The sequence below is a fragment of the Neurospora hispaniola genome, assembly GCF_033458365.1.
Source record: "Neurospora hispaniola strain FGSC 10403 chromosome Unknown B0T23scaffold_3, whole genome shotgun sequence".
NCBI lineage: Eukaryota > Fungi > Ascomycota > Sordariomycetes > Sordariales > Sordariaceae > Neurospora > Neurospora hispaniola.
Genome location: NW_026944408.1, coordinates 2,398,098 through 2,418,104, shown reverse-complemented (window position 1 = coordinate 2,418,104; position 20,007 = coordinate 2,398,098). Strand labels below are relative to the sequence as shown.

At 52.7% G+C, this 20,007-nt stretch overlaps 6 protein-coding genes and 1 non-coding gene across 7 annotated transcripts; 2 read left to right on the top strand and 5 right to left on the bottom strand.

Annotated features, from left to right (window-relative positions):
* The first annotated feature begins 2,277 nt into the window (after window positions 1-2,277).
* Window positions 2,278-2,349, top strand: B0T23DRAFT_t151. Its single transcript has one exon. It is a non-coding gene; the product is annotated as a tRNA-Glu (tRNA).
* Window positions 2,350-2,839: 490 nt separating this feature from the next.
* B0T23DRAFT_115354 (uncharacterized protein) lies at window positions 2,840-7,113 on the bottom strand. The gene is made up of 2 exons (XM_062831943.1): window positions 4,331-7,113; window positions 2,840-4,278 (listed from the first exon to the last, which is right to left on the bottom strand). Exons 1-2 carry the CDS (start codon window positions 6,950-6,952, stop codon window positions 3,067-3,069), a joined length of 3,834 nt encoding a protein of 1,277 aa, XP_062694130.1. The 5' UTR covers window positions 6,953-7,113; the 3' UTR covers window positions 2,840-3,066.
* A 2,795-nt stretch (window positions 7,114-9,908) lies between these two features.
* On the bottom strand, window positions 9,909-10,977 carry B0T23DRAFT_419377 (uncharacterized protein; the record flags this gene model as incomplete). The annotated part of the gene is made up of 2 exons (XM_062839700.1): window positions 9,909-10,682; window positions 10,894-10,977. 2 exons carry the CDS (start codon window positions 10,975-10,977, stop codon window positions 9,909-9,911), a joined length of 858 nt encoding a protein of 285 aa, XP_062694129.1.
* Window positions 10,978-11,400: 423 nt separating this feature from the next.
* Window positions 11,401-12,419, bottom strand: B0T23DRAFT_355794 (uncharacterized protein; the record flags this gene model as incomplete). The annotated part of the gene is made up of 2 exons (XM_062836166.1): window positions 11,930-12,419; window positions 11,401-11,864 (listed from the first exon to the last, which is right to left on the bottom strand). Exons 1-2 carry the CDS (start codon window positions 12,273-12,275, stop codon window positions 11,401-11,403), a joined length of 810 nt encoding a protein of 269 aa, XP_062694128.1. The 5' UTR covers window positions 12,276-12,419.
* A 454-nt stretch (window positions 12,420-12,873) lies between these two features.
* On the top strand, window positions 12,874-16,998 carry B0T23DRAFT_115297 (uncharacterized protein). Its single transcript, XM_062831942.1, has 4 exons — window positions 12,874-13,617; window positions 13,680-14,903; window positions 14,968-15,060; window positions 15,115-16,998. Exons 1-4 carry the CDS (start codon window positions 13,041-13,043, stop codon window positions 16,818-16,820), a joined length of 3,600 nt encoding a protein of 1,199 aa, XP_062694127.1. The 5' UTR covers window positions 12,874-13,040; the 3' UTR covers window positions 16,821-16,998.
* On the bottom strand, window positions 16,998-17,830 carry B0T23DRAFT_115287 (uncharacterized protein). The gene has a single exon (XM_062831940.1). It carries the CDS (start codon window positions 17,620-17,622, stop codon window positions 17,176-17,178), a length of 447 nt encoding a protein of 148 aa, XP_062694126.1. The 5' UTR covers window positions 17,623-17,830; the 3' UTR covers window positions 16,998-17,175.
* B0T23DRAFT_115294 (uncharacterized protein) lies at window positions 17,743-18,356 on the bottom strand. The gene has a single exon (XM_062831941.1). It carries the CDS (start codon window positions 18,274-18,276, stop codon window positions 17,863-17,865), a length of 414 nt encoding a protein of 137 aa, XP_062694125.1. The 5' UTR covers window positions 18,277-18,356; the 3' UTR covers window positions 17,743-17,862.
* Window positions 18,357-20,007: the final 1,651 nt, after the last annotated feature.

Here is a 20,007-nt window from a genome sequence, read left to right as displayed (position 1 = left end):
ACTCAACCAAACATCTTCTTGGGGGGGTTACGACACCAGAGACATACATCACGGCATGACACGACACGGCAGCCTACTCATGTCGCTTGCTGCTTTTGACGCTGCTGTCACCCATCCGATCTTCTGGTGGCACAGATCTCCAAAGAGAGTTGTCCTTGTCCCGGGCGCGCATGCTCGTCTCGGCAACAAAAGATGCCGGGATAATCCATTTTCGGCCATATACCAGTGAAACAAGCGGTTCCCGATCGCTGACAGACCGCTTGTTCTGTCATCACGCTGGTGGTGGTAGCTGCGGCGGCGGCGTGGAGCGATGGACTCGGGCGAGTGGGAAAGATTTTGCCTGTTTACCCCCCAATGTTACCGAACGGCCACAGAAGGAAGGTAGAAAGAAAGGGAAAGACGATGGCAGAGTGGGTAAGTGGCACTGGACACGCGCGGAATGGAGTTTGTTGACCCGGGTTGAGTTTTGGGATTCATCTCTCACCCTGTTCTGACCTCCACCTCCACCTCAGGCGGCGCCTCAAAAAAAACGACAAAGCGGTATGATCTGGGGTAAGCAACAAGAATTCCATTCCACCAGACCCCAAATCATCCATCCATCCACTCAGAGTACGACCTGAACACAGGCTGGCCTTTTTCCATGTCTCTTCCCTCCCCCTCTCGCCCCCGGCTCGTCTCTGCTTGATGACAACCTTGTTGGACAATGTGTGAGAAACAGACGGGCAGCAGGAAGGTACCACGAGATACGTCTGTTCGAGATGACTGTCAGATTGTGCCGGCGAGGCAGCTGAGGCAGACAGGTAGACAGGACTTCTAACTGATTGGCTGACTGACTGACTGACTGACTGACTGACTGACTGACTGACTGACTGACTGACTGACTGACTGACTGACTGAAAGTTTGCGGTAAGCAGTCATGGCAGTCAATTCAAGCTAGTCAGTCACTATCGACTCTCACAAGATCCCAAACCTTGGCTGACAGAGAATTCCCGAGCTTTGACTGGCCTGGACTTGACTTTCCCTGTCTTGAATGACAGCACAAGAGTTCTGATATGGTAATCTGACCTGAACTGTATCGACATTACGAAAGGTACAAAATGCAGAGCAGGCGACGCAGAAGGAGTGCCTCGACACAACTGCAGCTGCAAAACGACAGCCTAAGTCTCCGCGTGATCCTTTTGGTGTTCCTTGCATTCCGGTACCCTTTACTATTTGGTGTTTGTGGAAAAAGGGAGGGGCCGACAAGACCAAATGGACAATGCATTCTTGTCGTTGCCGGTTGTCGCTGCTGTTACCATCTGTGAAATGTCAGTGACCCTCCTTCACTTACTCACTCACTCGCAGAACGTTTCGGATCCTTGACCGCCTCTCTTTCGGTACATGACAGGCATCTGATTGTTGTCGTGTTGTGTTTCCTCAAGGTTGCGCTGACCTGATGGCCTCTTGGCCTCTCATATTTCAATCTATGCTGTGTCTCGTATGGCTTTATCGTCCTGCATTTTCGGATCTGCCCTCGTACTCCAACCGCTGGCATAATGGGCCATTGCTAAAATCTGGTTGTGTCAAGTGTGAGGGCTTGTGTGTTACCAATACCCGATAGACAAGAGGGCTGGAGGGTTATCTGCCTGCCAGACATGCAACTTTGACATGGATACCCCTTTTCTAAGGTCTGCCTCTGAAAAAAAAAACCCCCTCGGAGGAGGAGAAGGAGAGCGATAATGAGGAAGCATGGTCTATGTAGGGTGTCATGTCACATATGTACAGAGACGGCAGACCGACATGTGCCTGGCGAGTTTCGCGGTTTTTGGTTGGATGAGAGAGGTAGGGGTATGGGTGAGCAGGAGGCCTTATTCGGTGAAGCCGAGTGACGAGAACAACAACAACAAAAAAAAAAAAAAAAAAAAAAAAAAAAAAAAAAAAAAAAAAAGAAAACAAAAAGAAAAAGGGAAAAATGAATGGAGAAAAAGGCAAAAGACTAAAATAAAGCGACGTGAGTGAAGGTTGCTTTCTTGGAGGCTCTATCGCCCGCTGTATTGATGGTGAACGTTGCGGATTGGTGAATGGTGTTGTGTGTACGGACATTGTTACGCAGATATTCTCTGTACAAACTGAAGCTCGCTGAGAGCCTGACCATCCGTGCATATGGGGTGTTTCTTATACGGAAACTGGGAAACGTCCGGGCGTACAACAAACCAAGCCGGCGCGACTAACGCGGAGTAGTGGAGCACCTTTTTTGCTCTCTATGGGCTACTATGTAAGCCCTAATTTGTAACGAGATCCGGTATAGTGTAACGGTTAACATATCGCGTTTTCACCGCGAAGCTCGGGGTTCGATTCCCCGTACCGGAGTTCTTTTTTCTTTTTGTCATTTCTCTCACGAACTCTCATCTCCGGCCCATCACCCAGGGAGAATCTCCCGGGTTTCTTTTTTTTCTTCTTCTTCTTTTTTTTTCTTATTTTTTTTTTTTTTTTTTTCATGATTGAATTAGCATCAGGCTTACATCATGCCGCGAAAGCTATGTGCAAATGTCCAGTTGTGCATTCATCTTGGTCTCATCAATGTTGGTGCTGACGAAAACGATGTATATGAAATACCAACTTGATGAAACGTAAACACAGGTTTATTAAGACATAAGAAGCTGGTCGCGATTAAGCTTGCGACTTGTAATAAATGTCAAGAGATTACCATGTATTAGAAAGGAGGAAGAAAATAAACCTGGCACCTTGACAAAACATTACTGTTATTTTGGAATCCGCCCCTGTGCCTTCATGCCCCTTTCTAATCATGCGATATTCTCGAGTCCTTGGACTAGCGAACGTAAGAGACATTGATCTTGATACACAAACTGACAAGACAGCATGGAACCTGGGAACGAAATCGACAGAAACCGAAAAAAAAAACGTATCAACGCCCATTTTTCATGACCATTTTACCGTGTAGCTACCTCGAAGCTATACAAATCATCAAAATCAGATCGACAATGCGAAGTGAACGGGGAACACTTCTTCTCCCTTAAACTCCTTTTAAGCATTCTCAAAACTTTGTCCACACGCCCCCTTGGCGTTTTACTCTTGGTCATCATTGGCCGCGGCCTTGGCAGGAGAAGCTGCAGGCGAGCCAGCCGCCTCCTTCACTTCGTCCTTGTCACCACCCTCTTCCGCATCTGCCTCAGCGGCTGCGCCACTCTCATCCTCGTCCTCATCGTCATCGTCATCCAGAATCCTGCCTCTCCTCGATCGCTTGTTCTGGCGTCTTGTTGAGACTGTGGCCTCTTCCTCCTCATCATCACCACCAGCATCGGCCTTGGAGTCATCGATTTCCATCCGATCGACACTCTCCTCTGACCGGCTCCTGCCCCTCCTGGATTGCTCATCCTCGTCATCATCGTACTCCCCACCACTACGGGGAGAATGGCTGCGCTTCTGCTTCTTCTCAAGGGCCCTCTCAGCCCTCTCGAGAGCATCCATCTCCATACCAGGCTCGTCGCTCTCGTCGCTATCAACCACAATTTCGGCACTCTTGTACTTGCCAGTGGGCTCAGTCTTCCTGCTGGTAAGCCTCTGCTTCTTCTTGGGTGGTCTGCTCTTCCTGCCGCCCTCTTCTGCATCCGAGCCCGAACCGTCACTATCGTCGTTGTCTCGGTCCCTCCGGCTCGTCTTCTTCTTCCTCTGAGCACGGCCCTTCCGCTCCCGCTCCTCGCCACCTCTCTCGCGCTTGGCAGGCGTGGTGCTGGCCTTCTTGATCTTTTGTCTCTTGATCTTTTCGCCGGTCTCGCTGTCGGTGGTCATCTCGGCCTCCCTACGCTGTCGGTCTTCCTCGGCTCTCTGCTCAGCTAACTTGCGGTCACGGGCGGCGATCTCCTCTCTCTCACGCTTGATCTTCTCTTGGCGCTCGCGCTCCTCTTCCTCTTTCCTGCGAATCTCTTCCTCCTTCTTCTTGAGTGCTACTTGTCTCTGCTCAAGTGCTAGTTGGAGCTTCTCCTTGTTCTTTGACTCGTAGTCCCGCTGGGAGGCGAGGGCACGCTCGAGCTGTTTACGTTGAGTGTTGCGAGCCATGTTGGCACGCTGCTCGATATCATGCTTTGGATAAGGTGGATGGTCCGAGGCCGCGATCTCGTCGAGGGCGGTGATGGCGGACTCGAGACCGGAGGCAGCTTCCTCGAGTTGGGTAGAGGTGCGCTGGTGTTCAGGCAAACCGTTGATGAACGAGGCGAGCTGGATCTGCACAAAAGCAACGTTGAACTTGAAGTGGACCTGCTCAGGGGCAACTTCTAGGGTCTGGGAAAGGCGTTAGTCATTGCCTTCAACTTTGGTGTTGGAATCAACGTACCTTCTGCGCATACTCCAATGCTGTCTTGTAAGCGTCCAGGTTACGCTCAGCGCGGCCCTTGTTCAGCCACGTACGACCAAGGCATGAGAGAATGTTGGCATCCTTTGCCTTGCCCTCCTTGCCAAGTGCGATCTCGTAGCTTTCGATAGCCTTGGTGAACTGCTTCAACTCGGCGTAAATGTGACCCAAGTTGACAAAGACGTGGACGTCCTTGATGGTCTCGCGGACCTTGATGAAGATCTGCAATGCCCCCTTGTAGTCCTTCTTGTCCTCCACGAGTGCAATAGCAATTCCCTGAGCTGCGTATGCGTTCTTGGGATCCAACTGGAGTGCCTTGTCGAAGAACTCAACAGCACGGCTGTAGGCGGCACTCCGCTTCTGCCTGTCTGCCTCCGACTCGCGACGCATTTCCCTAGCAGAAATAAGGTGTAGATTGCCCATACCAACGAGAGCATAGCGGTCATGCTTATCATAGTTCTGCAGGGTGTGCTTGTAGTGGCGTTGCTCTGGGTCTTCGGCGATGTTGTTGGGTCGCTTCCTGGAGCTAAGCTTCCCGAGAAACCAGCCGTACAAAGCACGCACCTCAAGGTCGGAAGAGTTCTCTTGATACAACTTGGCGACTGCATCCGGGCCTTCCTTGGTGCCGGGGTTGTTCCGAAGCTTGATGTAGGCCAACCTGGTACGAGCATCAGTGTAGTCATCGTGGCGTTTCAGCAAGCCCTCATACACCTCAACGGCCTTCTCAGACATGCCACGAGCCTCGTAACTACGGCCAAGATTGAAGCTGATGGTGGTAACCAAGGCGTCGGTGTCAGTGTCATCGTCCTTCTCACCAATTCTCATGCAAGAGCTGAGTGCAGCCTCAAACAGTTCGCTCGCAAGCTCGTGCTTTTCTTCCTGATAGTAGAAGCAGCCGATGTTATTCAACAGCTGCGGCGGGAGAAACCTCCGGAGCGCAGCCTTGATAGCGGCTTCGCCCTCAACTTCATCCGGGCGCTCTGATTGGGGAACCTGGTCAAGCTCCAGCTGCTCGACTTGCTGAAGGCACTGGAGGGCCTTGTCGGGGTTCTCGGTCTCATAGAGACGGGCTAGGTTAAGAAGCACAGCGGCATCTGGCGCGAGGCTTTTCTTAGGATCCTTCCACGCCGTCCGCACGCTCTCCAGCAGGCTGATGGCCTTCTTTGCCTCGGCGGACTTATCCTCCTTGACCGGGGCAAACTGGTTGGCGAAAACCTCCTCGGCATACAAGTTGCCGAGCAGGATCATGGCTTCATAGTTCTTGGACTGTTGAATCATCTTCTCGAGGCGAAGTTTGGCTTCACCCAGGTCGTTCTTGATGACGGACAGCTGCGCCGCACCGAACTTGGCCGGCAGGTAGCCGCGTTCAGTGCCACCTCGGGCGTCATCCGCACGACGGTAGTAATCGGCGGCACGCTCGAGGTTATTGGCGTAATGTTCTTTGCGCGCGAGCAGGTACCAACCATCGCTCGCAATGGCGTTGACGTCAGTAAACTGTATGGCCTTGTGGGCAAGAGCTTCCACATGATCGAATTGCTTCCGCGAAAGGAAATAGCTGGCAAATGTGGCACATGTGAGGGGAAGATCTTTGTCAAGCTTGTAGGACTTTTGCGTGTACTCGGTCATAGCCTTCTTGTACAGCTTGATGAATTCCGGGCTGTTGATGGGGACGTGTCCGCTCGCGTCGAGGTAGTAAAGACCTAGCAGAATGTTGCCGACCTTGGACTCAGCATTGATCTCGAGAGCTCGTTCCCAGGCAATCCTGGCGTCATCCTTGTATCCTAATTGCCAGAAGCAGCAGCCAATGCCAATTCGCGGGTCGGGGTCGACGAGATCTGGGGCTCTGGCTAGGGCGTCCTGATAGGCGACCAAGGCGTCGGCATATCTGCCAAGCGAGAAGAGTGCGCGGGCCTTGCCAATAACGGCAAGCATGTTCTTGCCGCTGGAAACTCGGAGGGCATCGTCGAAAGATTTAAGGGCGGCGCGCAGGGTTTCGGTCTTTTCGGGGTCGACTGCTCCGGGAGCCTTTGATGGTGGCTGGAGGGATGCCCTCAGAAGCTGGAGGACACCACGAGCCAGGAAGAGCGGAGGGAAAGCTGGGTTGATGCGTGAAGCTTCGTTGAGGCTCTGGGTAGCGAGCTGGAGGTAGTATTCCTTGGTCTTTGCTTCGGAGACAAGGGCGCCCTCGGGGGCTACCCTGGGTGCTTCCCTGCTCTTCCACAAATACATCCAGCAGAGAGCGGAGACGATACTGAGCTTCTCCCTGGGGTTGTTGGCTTGCATGGCGTTGGCTCCTTTAATGAGCATCTCGATGGCGAAGTCGATCTTTTTCTGCTTGGCGTAGGCAAGGGACACTGTCATCCAATATGTCCGGGCGGCGCCTTCCATCTCGAAAAGGGTGCAGAGCTCGGTCGGGTCATCGGCGAGGACTTCAAGGTCGATTTCGACAGCTTCGTCATCTTGGTCTTGGACGGGAATGTCGATGGTAGAGGGGATGTCGGTGAAGCGCTTGCTCTTGGGAAAGCTATTAGAGCCTCCCACGGACGAGGCAGGAGAGACACCACGGCCGTTGGCGGCAGCGCCATTAAGGGCAGCTGAGGCCATTGTGAATCACTGGTGGGGATTGTTGGTGCCGCGCAGCTTGGGGATATTATGAACGGACAGGGGCGCGGGAGAGGGTGACGAGTCGCCGAAGTGATCCCGCTCGCAGCCGTGCCCGAGCTTGGTAATTGGTAGCCTTGGGAGTTGAACGGGTAAAGTCGCAGATATAATTGTATGCTCGAAATGTGAGGACTGTTAGCAATGGTTTAGGAGGGGCCACGGTGCATTGCGCTTCTGTGCAGGCGGCGAGTTGGCGAAAGCAGCCGAGGCGGAAGTAAAAAAAACTGAAGGCAAGGTAACAAAAGTTTCGTAGCTGAGCGCTTGTATCAATGGGGGGAATGCCGTGTGTGCTGGGCTCGTAATTCAGTGAATTCCCGTAAGTCGATGTGTCGGAATGGTTCGCCTTGGAGAGGTAATGGTTGATGGGAGCTGAGAGGATGGCACTCAGGAAGAGCCCGGTGCACGTCGCGTTTGTGTCGCTGGATGTGGAACCAAGTCGAGAACCGGATCCCGCTGATCAGGATGCGTCCAGGTCCCGGCAGAGAGACCCACCCCGTACCGTCGCGGCAGGCTATGTAGCTTGCCCCACCGATGATGACCTTTTCTTTCTGTGCAACGAAGTATCCAGTGTCAGCACCACTATCACGAGTGAGTCTGTCAAGTGACAATTGCGAGCACCAGTTTGTTTGTTTAACGCCTCTAAACATCACAACCAGTCTGGCCACCGAGACTGATGAACGAGCGCACAGCCAAATTCGAGGAGGCTGAAGACTAGTGTACAAGTGAATACACACACTATTCCGAACGACAGGGAACCCGTGTACGCCCACTCTTTTGCCCCTGGTTAACGACTTTGATTGGCTGGTCAAAGCTGAGAACAAACAACCTCCGCCAAGACAAACCTCTCCGCCAATAAGAAACCCCTGAATAACCTCACCTGCATTGAGGGAGAGAGAGGGGGGGGGGGGGCTACATACGTACACGACCAAGCGAATTTCAAATACATAGATGCAGGAGAGAACTCAAGGAGGCGCAGTAGTAGATGGATGGACAGATGGATATGAAGAGGTAGGAGAAGATTTGAAAGTTTGGGCAATCTGAGAAAGGGGGAGAAGAATACCAGATATTCTTGTGGACGACGGAAACGGAATGAAAAGAGAGCTATTATGCGTGTTCTAATGGTGAGTATGCGTTCTACTTTTACCGGGTGGCATATCACCTCTACTAGTAGTCGGCCCGGGCCGCGTAAGGCTGAATGTGTATTATCATGCCACGCAGCAGGACCAGGTCGTTTGCCGGTCTTCAATGGGTAGGATTTGCAAGTTCCACCGTTTGTTTGACAAACTTCCACAAACTTGCTCCAATTGATGTGCCTCCTAGACGGGCGACTGTGCTAATTCTTTGATGCCCGCAAAGTGAATGCCAACCCTCACACAGGCTAGAGAAGATGAAGAAAACCACAATCATCGCCAAATCGCAGTTCGGCACCGAAAGAGAAAATCGCGTTTTGTCGACATATGAGATAGAAAATGTTGGCAATGGAGAATCAACAGCAATAATACACGCTCATCAACGCAGACCAATCAGCTAACCAATCCAGCCAACTCATCTTTCGGCGCTCCGCCCGTCGCCCAACGAGTAAGATAATGAACAAACTCAAAAGTAAAAGACCATGAGAGAATATGGTTACCCATTGAAATAACAGTAATAGCCGACACTCCTTGTCGGAGACATGAAGAAAGATATAAAGCCAAGGGCTACCCGCAGTCTCCCATCGTTTTCCAGTCCAGTCCAGTCCAAACCATTCAGATCGTCCTTCATCAACCACATTTCCAGAACGAACAAGTCATACAGTTGCACTCACGATCACAAAGAGAGAAGCAGAAATCAGAAAACAACCTGCCGCCATCTTCTTCTCAAAAAGTTACACACCACAGACTCCTCCCAACGCCATCAAAATGAAGCTGTGCGCTCACGCCAACAGGTCATGCCTCTGCACGAACTCTGTCGAAGATGGCAAAACGCTCTGTTCCCATTGTGATGCAGGTGGCTGTGGTGTTCTTTGAGCTGAGAGTCACTGGAGTCGAAATTCAGATTCGAAGGAGAGTTGTGGAGTGGGAGGACTCTGCGATGAAGGAGGGAGGTTTTTCGGAACATACGGGGTAGAGTGATGGAATGGAAGTTGTAAAGCGGCTTTGTAGTGGTTCGGGCAAGGAAGAAGGGTTAGAAGGTATACCATGATAGAGGAGGTATATGAGGTTGGAAAAGGATCAATGCTTATCACGAGTAGAAGGCATAGCCAAAAGCATCATAGAAAATTTTCATCGATTTACCTCCCGCGTCGCGCAAAACCACACACCCTTTCCCACCCCTCAACATCAAGAACGTAAACCCGTATCACTGATACCCGAATTCATCATCATTTATTTCTCCAATCGAAGAGAGAAGGACTAAAAAGTTCAGTCGCCCAGGAGGCCTAGGAGAACGGACCACCATACACCAACTGTCAACCTACGGAAACTGGTGTTCGGGGCGCCACGCACACCGGCAATATTTCGATCAACGGGAACCACTAAGCCACGATATCAGACCACAATGCCGGCCCGTTGTGGTAGAGGGCTATGTACCGGGCCTTGTATACCCGTTGATATATTTGGGCCAGGTTCAGATTCTTCGGCGGCGGCGCGGGGTGGAGAGTTCAAGTCGTTTCGACGTTTGGAAGAAAGAGGGTCGGCTGGGCGCCAGCGAAGGCAGGAGCGGTGGCAGATACCTGGTACTGTACGAAGCCTCTACGCATTCTGGACTTCGTTGTTAATGAGAATGGCTTTGGGGGTTTAGGTCACCCTCTCTATCACTTGACTTATAATCTTGCCCTGGTGATACCTTGCACCAAAATTGTAGCTTTTGCCTCTTGAGAACTCACCTAGCCTCCCACGCCTTCTATGGGCACAACAACTCCTCACCACCTCCCACCATTACTCAACCCTCTCACTCCTCCAACCTTGTCCGCCATCCTCCTCAATCTCCCCATCCTCGACATCCCATAGACCCCTAACCCCCTCAACCTCAACCCCGCCTCGACGACCTCATTCAAACAAACCGCTCCCCTCTCTTTGACACACTTCCCCTTCCTTTTCGCCACACTCCCTCCTCCCTGGCCATCATCCGCCACCTCGTTGTCACAACAACTGCCCACCAGGCACCTGAAACCTTCCCCGGTCTGCCCTGATGCTGGCGTCAGGCACTCGGCGTTGGTATCGCAGCCGATCTCGTTCTGGCACCAGTCATCTAACGAGCAGAAGGCTTGGCCGTCCGGGTCGAGGCCGCAGAGACAATCACCCAAGGGGGCGGAAGGGCAGGGGGTGAATGTGTAGGTGCCGCAGGTGCCCGGAGTGCAGGAGGCGGAAGGGGTTGGGGTGGTGATGGAAGTTGTGGTGACTGTGAGGGTTGAAGTTGTGGTTATTGTGGATGGGGGAAGGGTGGTTTTGATGATCATCGTGTGGCAGATTAACGAGGTGAGATAGGGATGAGTTGTGTTGGAGGATATTGAAATGGTGTTGTTGGTGGTTGGGTATGGGATTTCGGTTGACGTGGACGGATGGCTTGGGAGATCCGAGTGGTTATGTGCCCATCGAGGCTGGTTTTGGGCAGATGATTCGGCGCTTGTTGACATTCCAGTGATGGACAGCATGACCGTGATAGTGATTGTTATTGTGGACGTGGTGTAGGATGTCTGGTTACTGGATGCATTAGAACAAGTTAGCCCCATGAACTAAAGTATGGCCATAAAGCATAAAGGTGGTTGGGAAGAGAGAGAGAGAGGAAAAAAAAAAAAAAAAGGGGGCGGGGGGGGGGGGGGAGGGGCATCAGCAAAGGGTTAATTGCCTTGGATTTGGAGTAAGGGTAGTGAAGACCGTTGTTGTGCAGTTCTGATGATTATGTACGTCTTCGATAGTCGAAGTCGTGGTGGCATGGTCAGCAAGAGACAAAGCCGCGAGGGCCCAAAGCATGGCCAAGGCTTGCTTCATGATGTTTGATGTCCAACGTAGACGACAAGGCTGGCTTAGACAGCTCTTCTACAGACAAGACAGTAGAGCACACGGGCTGATTCAGTCTTATAGGGAACAGAAAGGGGGGAAACTCGGGAGGCTCAAGAATTCTTTACATCAAACACTAGTATATACCCTCTGCAGAACACAACAGTGGCGCGGCAAGTTGTCGGGCTTTCTATCGGCGAGTTTCTCGGAGACCGACACAATACTTGATATGGTGCTAAAGTTCGGGGTTGGAGAGAAGCAAGGGTTGTCAGCCACTTGAAGCTAATCCTGGGTTGTGTAACTGATCGGAACGAACTCGTGCAGGGACCTGTTGAGCTGAATGCATGTTTGTGGTAATCGTAAATGGGTATCATAAGTTAGCCCAGCCTCCACAGGCCAGGTATTGAATGTATCCTAGTCCTCCTCGAAGAAGCCTCCGTCGTCGCTCTCGCTCGCGCTTTCCTCCTCCGTCTTGCCGTATTTGCCCTTGGCTGGGCGCTCCTCGCTCTGTGACGAAGACTTCTTGGCTGTCTTTTTGGAAGTGGGTTTCGAAAAGTCGCGTTCCGGTCGTCTGTCGCGAATCTTCTCCAGAGCACTCTTACCCTCTTGGCGGGCCTTTTCGATGGTGGTCCACATTGGGGGTCTTGAGGAGTGAAGGTGGTGTGCGGCTGAACTCTTCTCGTCCTTCTCTGCGGCTTCGTCCTTGGGCTTGGGGTACAAACTGATGTAGGTCTCCATGTGAGGGTGGTAGAGAGCATAGTCGAGGTCGACCTCGGCAATGTGGAGGTCGGCTTTTAGCCTGGCGATCTCGGCTTCGTCTTTGGTTTCGTCGAGTTGCTTCATCAGCTGCTTTGCGAGGCGCATGGCCTTCTTGCGCTCTGTTTCGTGAAGGTCTGGGTCAGTGATGCGATACGTGCAGACCTCCAAAACTTAGACCACATACCAAAGAACCTGACCATATGATACTTGCTGATCATCTTGCTTCTCAATTTCCTGTCACTCTCGTCGGCAATCCTCTGCTTGTGGGCTTGCAGTTCGCGCTCAAGGTCGTTCCTGACATTGGCAGGCAGCTTTTCGTTCTTGTGTTCGAGAAGGCGCTCAATTGCTCTGACACGCTTCTTGATCTGACTAAGGTTGCCATCGTTGATCTTCTGGGTGGTCTTCTGGCGCTTTGCAATGTTCTTGGGGTTGAACCTGTTGTGCGGGTTTCTGTTTCTTTTCTGGGGCTGGTGTTGCTCCTGGCCATCGGCGGTCGACCCCTCGGCCTCTTCATACGATCGCTTGCCCATTTCTGCGGCGCGCTGGGATGATATGTTCAGAAGATAGAATGGTTTCTTTGGTGATGGTGGTGGCGGTAGGTGCAATCTGGAACGGGCAATGGGTCGTTGTCGCGATGGTTCGTCTTGTGTTTCTTTCAATTCGAGAAAATTAAGTGGAGACTCGCCGAAAGAATGGACGGGAGCAAAGAGCTGCCAGTGAAACCCCTGCAGCCCCTGCTATCGGCCTGCAGGGGGCGCTGGCTCACTGCAATGTACACACATAGGTGACAGAGTGCTGTTTGTTATTTGGGTTAGGGTTAGGTAGCACCCATCAATAAACGGACTTTCTCAAGTCTCCCGGGCACCCAACAGCGCGGCTTCAGGTTTCCTCTATCATGAAAACCTAGTCTCGTCTCCCTTCCCTACGTCCGCCTTCAACAACCACAGCATGAAGCTGTAGTCAAGACGGTAGTTTGATCGATTTCTTTACTTTGGATGGACTTCCATGAGCATGGTTTTGATAGTCGATATCTTTACCTCTTCGGAGCGGGATTCATGAAGCACGGGCGATCAAAGGTCATCTGGCCGAGAAGGAGCGCTGAGGAGCGTTTGGGTGATCTCCTAACCTACAGTACTAAGTACCTGCTCAACAAATTCATCTTCTCATCATACCTAAAGTACTCAAGCTCTCACTTGAAGCCGCGGTAGCGAATGAAGGGCCCTTCTACATCATCTTACTCCATCACATAACTTTATACAAACCAGGGCACAACGACATCACGGCAACTCGCCAGGATGGATCGCCCAGAGCCGGGTCTCATCAGGTGGTCCCCGAACGCGGGGCGCGACCTTTTTCTTCACATCAACCTCCAGCACCACGTCGTGCAGCTCCATGAGCCGACAGGCTTCGCCCGGAAAGGCAAATTCGAGTCGAGGACGCTCGGCAAATATGACGAACTACCCCCTCTTACCACCTTTGACTGGTCCCCCTCCGTGCCCGGCCTGGTCGCCGTGGGCACCTCGACCGGCGTTGTCAATATCTTGCGCGTCGATGACAACTCAAACGCAGTCTTGGATCTCAATCTCAAAATGTCCCGTACCTGTCAAGCTGTCGCCTTTAGTACCGCTGGAAAGCTTGCTGTTGCCCTGGACAGAGTGAGAAGTGATAACTGCCTTTACATCTGGGACGTCAACCGGCTATCGACCATGGATACCAACGCCCATGGGTTCAGCAGTGTAGTACCCTTTACCGATCCCATAGATCGTCTTGAGCCCAGTGTGTCAGTATCCAGCGTTAGGTTCTTCGAGGACAACCCCAATGTCCTCGTGGCCGGTATCAAGGGCCAGGGTCTCCGGATACATGATCTAAGAGGTAGCGTCTGAGTTCACATTCAAGCCCTCTTTTCACAAAATGCGAGCTGACCTGTCTTCCAGAACAAAGCCACAGCTCGGTCGTTCATTTCCCCACCAAATGTTGCAACAACCTTGCTATTGACTACGCAGACCAGAATTACTTTGCCTCCTCGGCCTTGGACCAGCCAGGTGTCATGGTTTGGGACCGACGTGCAACCCACCGCCAGGTTGCAAGGCCCTCGTACAACGAGGCCGTTAAGGACGACGACTTACCCTGGGGCGGAGCCTTGCGTCTGGAAAAAGCGGTGCGCGTCCTTACTCAGGATCCGGCCCAGGACACCAACACCTCCTACATCCGTTCCATTCGTTTTTGTCGAGACAAGCCCGGTATGCTAGGCGTGCTATCACGGGCCGGCCAGCTCCGAATCTTGGACACGAGACATGAATATGTGGAGCCTAGTGACCAGTTTGAGAACAGCCCGGAGCTACTCGAGGTAGCCAGATCGTACGAGATGGACCCTTTCTATCTGGACAACACCCGCCACAAGCACGAGAAAATCGTCTCCTTTGACTGGATCACAATGCCTTCACCCATTGCCCAAGCCAGAATGCTTGTCTTGAGGAAAAATGGCAATTTCGATGTATTGGAGAAACCGTCCTTTACGTCCGAGTACCCGTTTAAGCTTATCCCGTGGCAAGCACCCCACCGAGGACTGGAAGGTAAAGAACCACCTGAAGATTCGTCTTACCCTTGGCTCCCGGGCGAACAAAAAACTCACAATGTTCTAGAAAGGATATCTTATCATCAAACCATGGACTTCGAGATTCCTCAAACGCAGGAAATCCTGGGACCCTTCTTGACCGAGAAGGCGTTGGCAAATAAGCAGCTATTCGGGCCAGACAAGGCAAACCTTACTGCGGTTGTTGAAGACGCCATGCAGTCGGACGTGTACACTGACCTGATAGGCCCGGACGGGTTTAACAGGATTAGCGATTTGAAGTTCCCCGAGGGGTATTCTACGACCGCGCCGATTGCCGAGAAGTTGGCGGCCCTGAGGATGACGGTCGGAGGAAGGTCACCAAACGGCTTGAACACGCGAGGTGAACCGTTAGGACAATTGGAGCGCCATGAGGACTTGCTAATGAAACTCATGGATCGAAGCAACTTTCCTAGAGAGGCACAAGTGATTCTCGACCATACCATGATCTTCCGTGCAAAGGAAGGGTATCTATTCAACTATAGAAGAAATCAGCAGATCGTAGCCGATGACCCATGGCTTCAAGACATGTGGGCTTGGATTACAGGTAAATTCATTTTCAGCCCCAAGCTAACGCTGCTGGGTTTCTAACGGAGTCGTGTCTGCGACAGGAGCCGACGAAGCAGCTTCAGATGGCGGGATGATGTCTCATCCTCTTGATTTGAGCTATATGGGAGTGTACGCATTGTGGACAAACGATCTTGGTAAGTCCTAATTTATACTTTTCTCTGCTTATCACTACTTTGACACGGAAATAGGGAGCAAACCTCAAGCAAGGCTATCAGACCACTCACATGCTCCTGACCAAGCTGGTTGGGAGCGTTGCTTGAACGCCATCAACAAGAAATTGGGGCTCCCAAAGTTTGACGGCGTCGATACGAAGCGTCCCCACCATCGCGAAATGTGTCTCGAGATGTGCAAATGGGGTCGAAACTATGATGCAGATTTGATCGATGGACAATCTACCTCCAGCCTGAGCAAAGACGCCTCAGTATGGCACACAATGGCGGCTGCTCAAGCCCTCTTCAGAGGCGATACTAGGGGCGCTGTGCAAGTGCTCAAGCAAGCCAGCACCGATCATCCTGAACTCCTCTTTGTCTCTCTCGCACTGCAGCTCGTAGGAAACGTCACGCAAGAGGGAGACAGAATGAACAAGAACAACGCTGTCAAGGAAGCGCTCGACTTTGACGAACGCGTGGCCTCCAAAACCGACCCCTATCTGCGCGCAATCTCATCCATTATCGCCACGGGTGACTGGCTGACCATTGCCAACCAACGCTCTCTCCCTCTCCGAGATCGCGTGTACGTCGCCGTGCGCTATCTCCCCGACGACGCCCTGACAGTTTGGCTCCGCGCCGAAACCGAAGCAGCCATGGAGGCCGGCAACATCGAAGGAATCGTATTGACCGGCATCACGGACCCCCTCGTCGACATCCTCGCCCGCTACGTATCCAAGTTCGGTGACTTCCAGACCGCTACGCTCGCGCTATCCATCTGCTCACCGTGCTTCATCGACGATGTGCGCGCCGCAGCCTTCCGCACCGCCTACCGCGCCTACCTTCAGCGGCACCACGCCTTTTTCCTCCGCGCCAAGTTTGACGTCGAGTCAACCAAGCGGAGCAAGCACCAAGGTCGCCCGACTCTCAGGCCTCCAGGTCGTCAGATCGCCCTGCGCTGCGTCTACTGCGATGCCTCGACGAGTCTCCACACTCACAACAATAGCTCCTCCACCAGCTCCAACACTAACGGCCACTTACCTGGAAACGCCTCCCCGTCTATACCAAGCTTTATGGTCCAACACGCTGCCGCCCAACAAGCCCAAGCCCAAGCCCAGGCCCAAGCCACCGCGGCCGCAGCGGCTGCAGCGCAGCAACAACCAACATCTGGAACCTCGGGTAGTGGTGGCGGAGGCGTAACCACGTCCAACATCCCGATTCCTCCCCCGCCTCCTCCGCCCGACGCCCTGCAGCTCCCGCCGGCGGCTGCGGCGGCGCAAAGCAGTAAGAACCCCTTCACGGAGAAGATGGTGCAAGCGGGCATCTCCTGTCCGAACTGCAAACGTCACCTGCCGCGGTGCGTCGTCTGTCTAGAAATCGTCGGCATGCCGCGCAGTGACTTGCCGGGCTCTGGCGGTACGGAAGGGACGGGGACGATGGGTAGAGGAGGCCCAGGAGGATCAGGTACAGCTGTGGGAGGTGGTTACGGAGGAGGAGGAGCAGGAATCCAAGCAGGTGGGACAATGGGTAGTCTTCATCACGGAGGCGATCATCTTTATCATCAGATGTCGGCGGTGGACATGACGAATAAAATGGCGGCGAGGTTTCCGACATTTTGCTTGCAGTGTGAGCATGTCCTGCATTTAGATCATGCTAGGGAGTGGTTCGCTAGGCATCAGGAGTGTCCTGTGCCAGAGTGTAGGTGTAAGTGTAACTTTAGGGCGAATCCGGAGTTGAGGTATCGGTAGATGAGTGGGGAGGTGGAGGCAGGAGGGAGGGAATGAGGGAGGAAGGAAGGAAGGCTAAAGGGAGAGAAGGTAAAACGGGTCGGTCACACAAAGGGGATTCCACTGCTGGGTGATACACTGTAGTGAGGGTTCTGGTATGTAAGGGTGATTGTCATGTTGGCATCATACTTATAAGTATCGTAGCACTTACCATATGGGCCGACACTTTCTTCACTCTACCCTCCTTCTTTACTTACCATCCATATCCCTCACGCTCCCCCACCCTCCTTTCCTGATACGAGCCAAGTTGCCTTTGAACTTCTGTGGGTCTCTTGAACATCGGATGACTGTGAACTAAAATACCATACACAGCCAATCAACTGAACAGTAGAGACCTCTCCACGGGGTTTCTGGCCTTCCTAGTGTATGTGTATGTGATAATAAAAAACATACGTTCATTGGGCCTCTTCGTTCTGCGAATACCGATTCCGTCACCGATGGACTCCGACTTGCACCCCTTTCGGTTTCTCTTCACTATATATACACAAGCCAAGCAAGGCTCCGCCTCATACCAACTTGTTCTTGGTCTTCTTGGTCCTCTTGGTGTTCTTGGTGATTCTTGTAATAGTGTTGGAAAAGCCTTGGGACGTCTGTCTTGGTCGTCTTGGCTGTCTTGTGTTTTCTTGGTTGTCTTGTGTTTCCTTGGACACTCTCTGGGAAGCTTGGAGTTCTTGGCTTTCCTGGGCGGGCGGCTCGCAGGACTCAGTGAACGATGATAGAGCAGTGTCACAAGCAAGCCAAGAGCTCTTTTTCCTGTTGTCATCCGGCTTTCCCTTTCTTCCAGAAGTTCCTGGTGTTGCAATGGGAGGCTGGGCGCCAAGATGTCTTCTATGTACCGTGTGGCTAAAGATGGACGGACGGGAGTGGCTTCAATGGTGGGCAGCGTGCTCGCAACCCTTCAGAGTTCAGAACACGCAATCTGTCACTTGCACTGCTCGCTCTCAATATATTTTGACACAACCGAGAAAGTCTTGGGTCATGACGATGAGAACGAAGAATCAGCCTAAGCCACAAAGAGCAAATAATATGTGAGCGTGAGAGATTGGAGAGGCGCCGGAGGAGGCTCCGCTGGTGGATGGCCGGGTGGACGCCTGTACCCATAATGCGTAGTGTAAATATCGAATCCACTCGCGAAGAATCCAGACCACGAACCTTTGTCCCAAGCTTGACAGGCGCGGCTTTGCAACTGCAGTCGGGGTGAGCACGTGTCTACCGTCTCCGGTGTCGCGTCGCTAGAGAGGCCCGGGGCCGTGGAGATTAGTTCTAGGCGCTGGAAATAGGTAGGATGTTCCGGGGCTGTTCTGAAAAGCAACCTTGGCGGATGGCAGCGCTTGGCATGGTCCTGGTCTCCGGCCCTGTCGACAGCCGATGTCCCTTTTGGGTGTTGTGGTTGTGTTGGATCGATGGCTTGGATCATCCACCAGTTGGACTGTCTACCTATGACTGGACCATCTTGCTCTTCGACGATGGAAGGTTAGAGCTTGCCATAGATGGATTGTCTCGACGTTGAAGACGGGGCCGTTGTCGATGTCGCATATGCCATCTACACTATGCATTTCTAGTGTATACCTCCACCGTACGTACCTACCTGCCTTCCGTCATGCATTGTATACCACCCTACATTGCGGTTGCCGAGAGATACCAAGTCGCCAAGTTGGCCAAGTGAAGACCAAGAGCACCAAGAATGACCAAGCCCTTGGCTGACTTGGCAGCACTCGGCGTGATCTTTTGGCTTCTGATGGAATACCTATGCCACTGTCTGCCGTTGTGCCATTGAATAACATTTGTTCACCTTCCTGTCCTGCTGCCCCTTGTGAAAAGCCATGCCCAGAAAGCAGTTTGCTGGGCTTGATCAATTATCGGGCAATTGGTCCCGTCCGATGGCAGTGTAATGCGGAACACAGCTCGGCGGCTTTCAATCCGCAGAGGCGGAAAACCTACAATCGGACATCCTCATCCGCCGTCAACCGACCATGACCAGGCCGCGGGGCCTTTCCCTTTGCAGTCTGGCAGTCAAAGAGTGCCCACCGCCCTCATGCGCGGGTGACTTTTACCCCGTACACTACTCCTGGCCATGATTGGGAGGGGGTGGAAATGGGTAAGAGGATAAAATTCACCAGACGGGCTTGACCAATCACACGAGCCAGCAGCCGGATGATGGCTCAACGGCCCCACCTATAGCCACCCACCCACCCACCGCGATGAAGAGAGTGGGAGTCCACAAGCACATGCACGCTCAAAAACAGCCCAAAACGCAAAAGGGACTTCCTACTTGAATTTGGTCATGGGATCGAATAGATGTCGACAGACAGACGGCATCGAGAAACCGTCTAGCCAAGCGATCTTGAGCATTCAAAGCAAGCCCCAAAGCAGGAGAAGCAGGATGGCGCCGAATCGAGACAGGCGACAGCCGTAGGAGCCAGTGAAGAGTCAACGACAAGTGTGACCACTTCACCAAGGGGGCAATGAGGGGAGACGAGACTGTGGAGGATCGCCAAGCCATTCTCTGTTGTGCCAAGCCTTGGCACGGACTTGGCAGTTCTTGGCACATAAGTCGCGCTGTTAGTGTCCCCAAGTGGCGCGATCCTCGTGGTTCAAGCTGGCCGGAGCTAGACAGCGCGTGCTGTGTGGCATCTTTCAGTGATCCCACCCCAGTTGCGCCTTGTCTGCACCGGGACCCCTCAGCATCGACCAAAGGCACGCCACATTGAACCACAAACAGAGGGTACCTGTGCCGGATCACGCCTAATGGTATGGTCCAATTAGACGGGCTGAGCAGGCTTGGCGTCCGAGCCCGCGACCGCCAAGAGAGGCTGCCAAGTCTTTTTGCCAGTACCGCCAAGGAGCAAGGCCAGAATAAAGACAGTGAAGGCCCGCCTGTTGATCCAACGTGTTTTCCCTCTGCAAACATCTTAAATCAATCAAGACTTTGTGTTTGTTGGGTCTTTTTTTCCTCTTGCAACTTCGAACAGGCGACCTGAGCTTTTTGGCGATTCTTCCTGCGCGCGCATCAACCGACTGCAACTGGCACCCCATCCAATTGCAGGTACCGATATCCGATTTGTATCAGCAGCTTCCACCCAAGCTGACTTCCTATTGGAGTCGCCGGCAATTTTTTCTTGGCTTTTCTTGGTGGGGTCTCGTCTTG

Coding starts and splice junctions, on each gene's coding strand:
- B0T23DRAFT_115297 (XM_062831942.1), top strand. CDS start 13,041: ATGGATCGCCCAGAGCCGGGTCTCATCAGGTGGTCCCCGAACGCGGGG. Junction 13,618..13,679: donor CCGGATACATGATCTAAGAG/GTAGCGTCTGAG, acceptor CCTGTCTTCCAG/AACAAAGCCACAGCTCGGTC. Junction 14,904..14,967: donor CATGTGGGCTTGGATTACAG/GTAAATTCATTT, acceptor TGTCTGCGACAG/GAGCCGACGAAGCAGCTTCA.
- B0T23DRAFT_115354 (XM_062831943.1), bottom strand. CDS start 6,952: ATGGCCTCAGCTGCCCTTAATGGCGCTGCCGCCAACGGCCGTGGTGTC. Junction 4,279..4,330: donor CATTGGAGTATGCGCAGAAG/GTACGTTGATTC, acceptor CGCCTTTCCCAG/ACCCTAGAAGTTGCCCCTGA.
- B0T23DRAFT_115287 (XM_062831940.1), bottom strand. CDS start 17,622: ATGACAACAGGAAAAAGAGCTCTTGGCTTGCTTGTGACACTGCTCTAT.
- B0T23DRAFT_115294 (XM_062831941.1), bottom strand. CDS start 18,276: ATGATCCAAGCCATCGATCCAACACAACCACAACACCCAAAAGGGACA.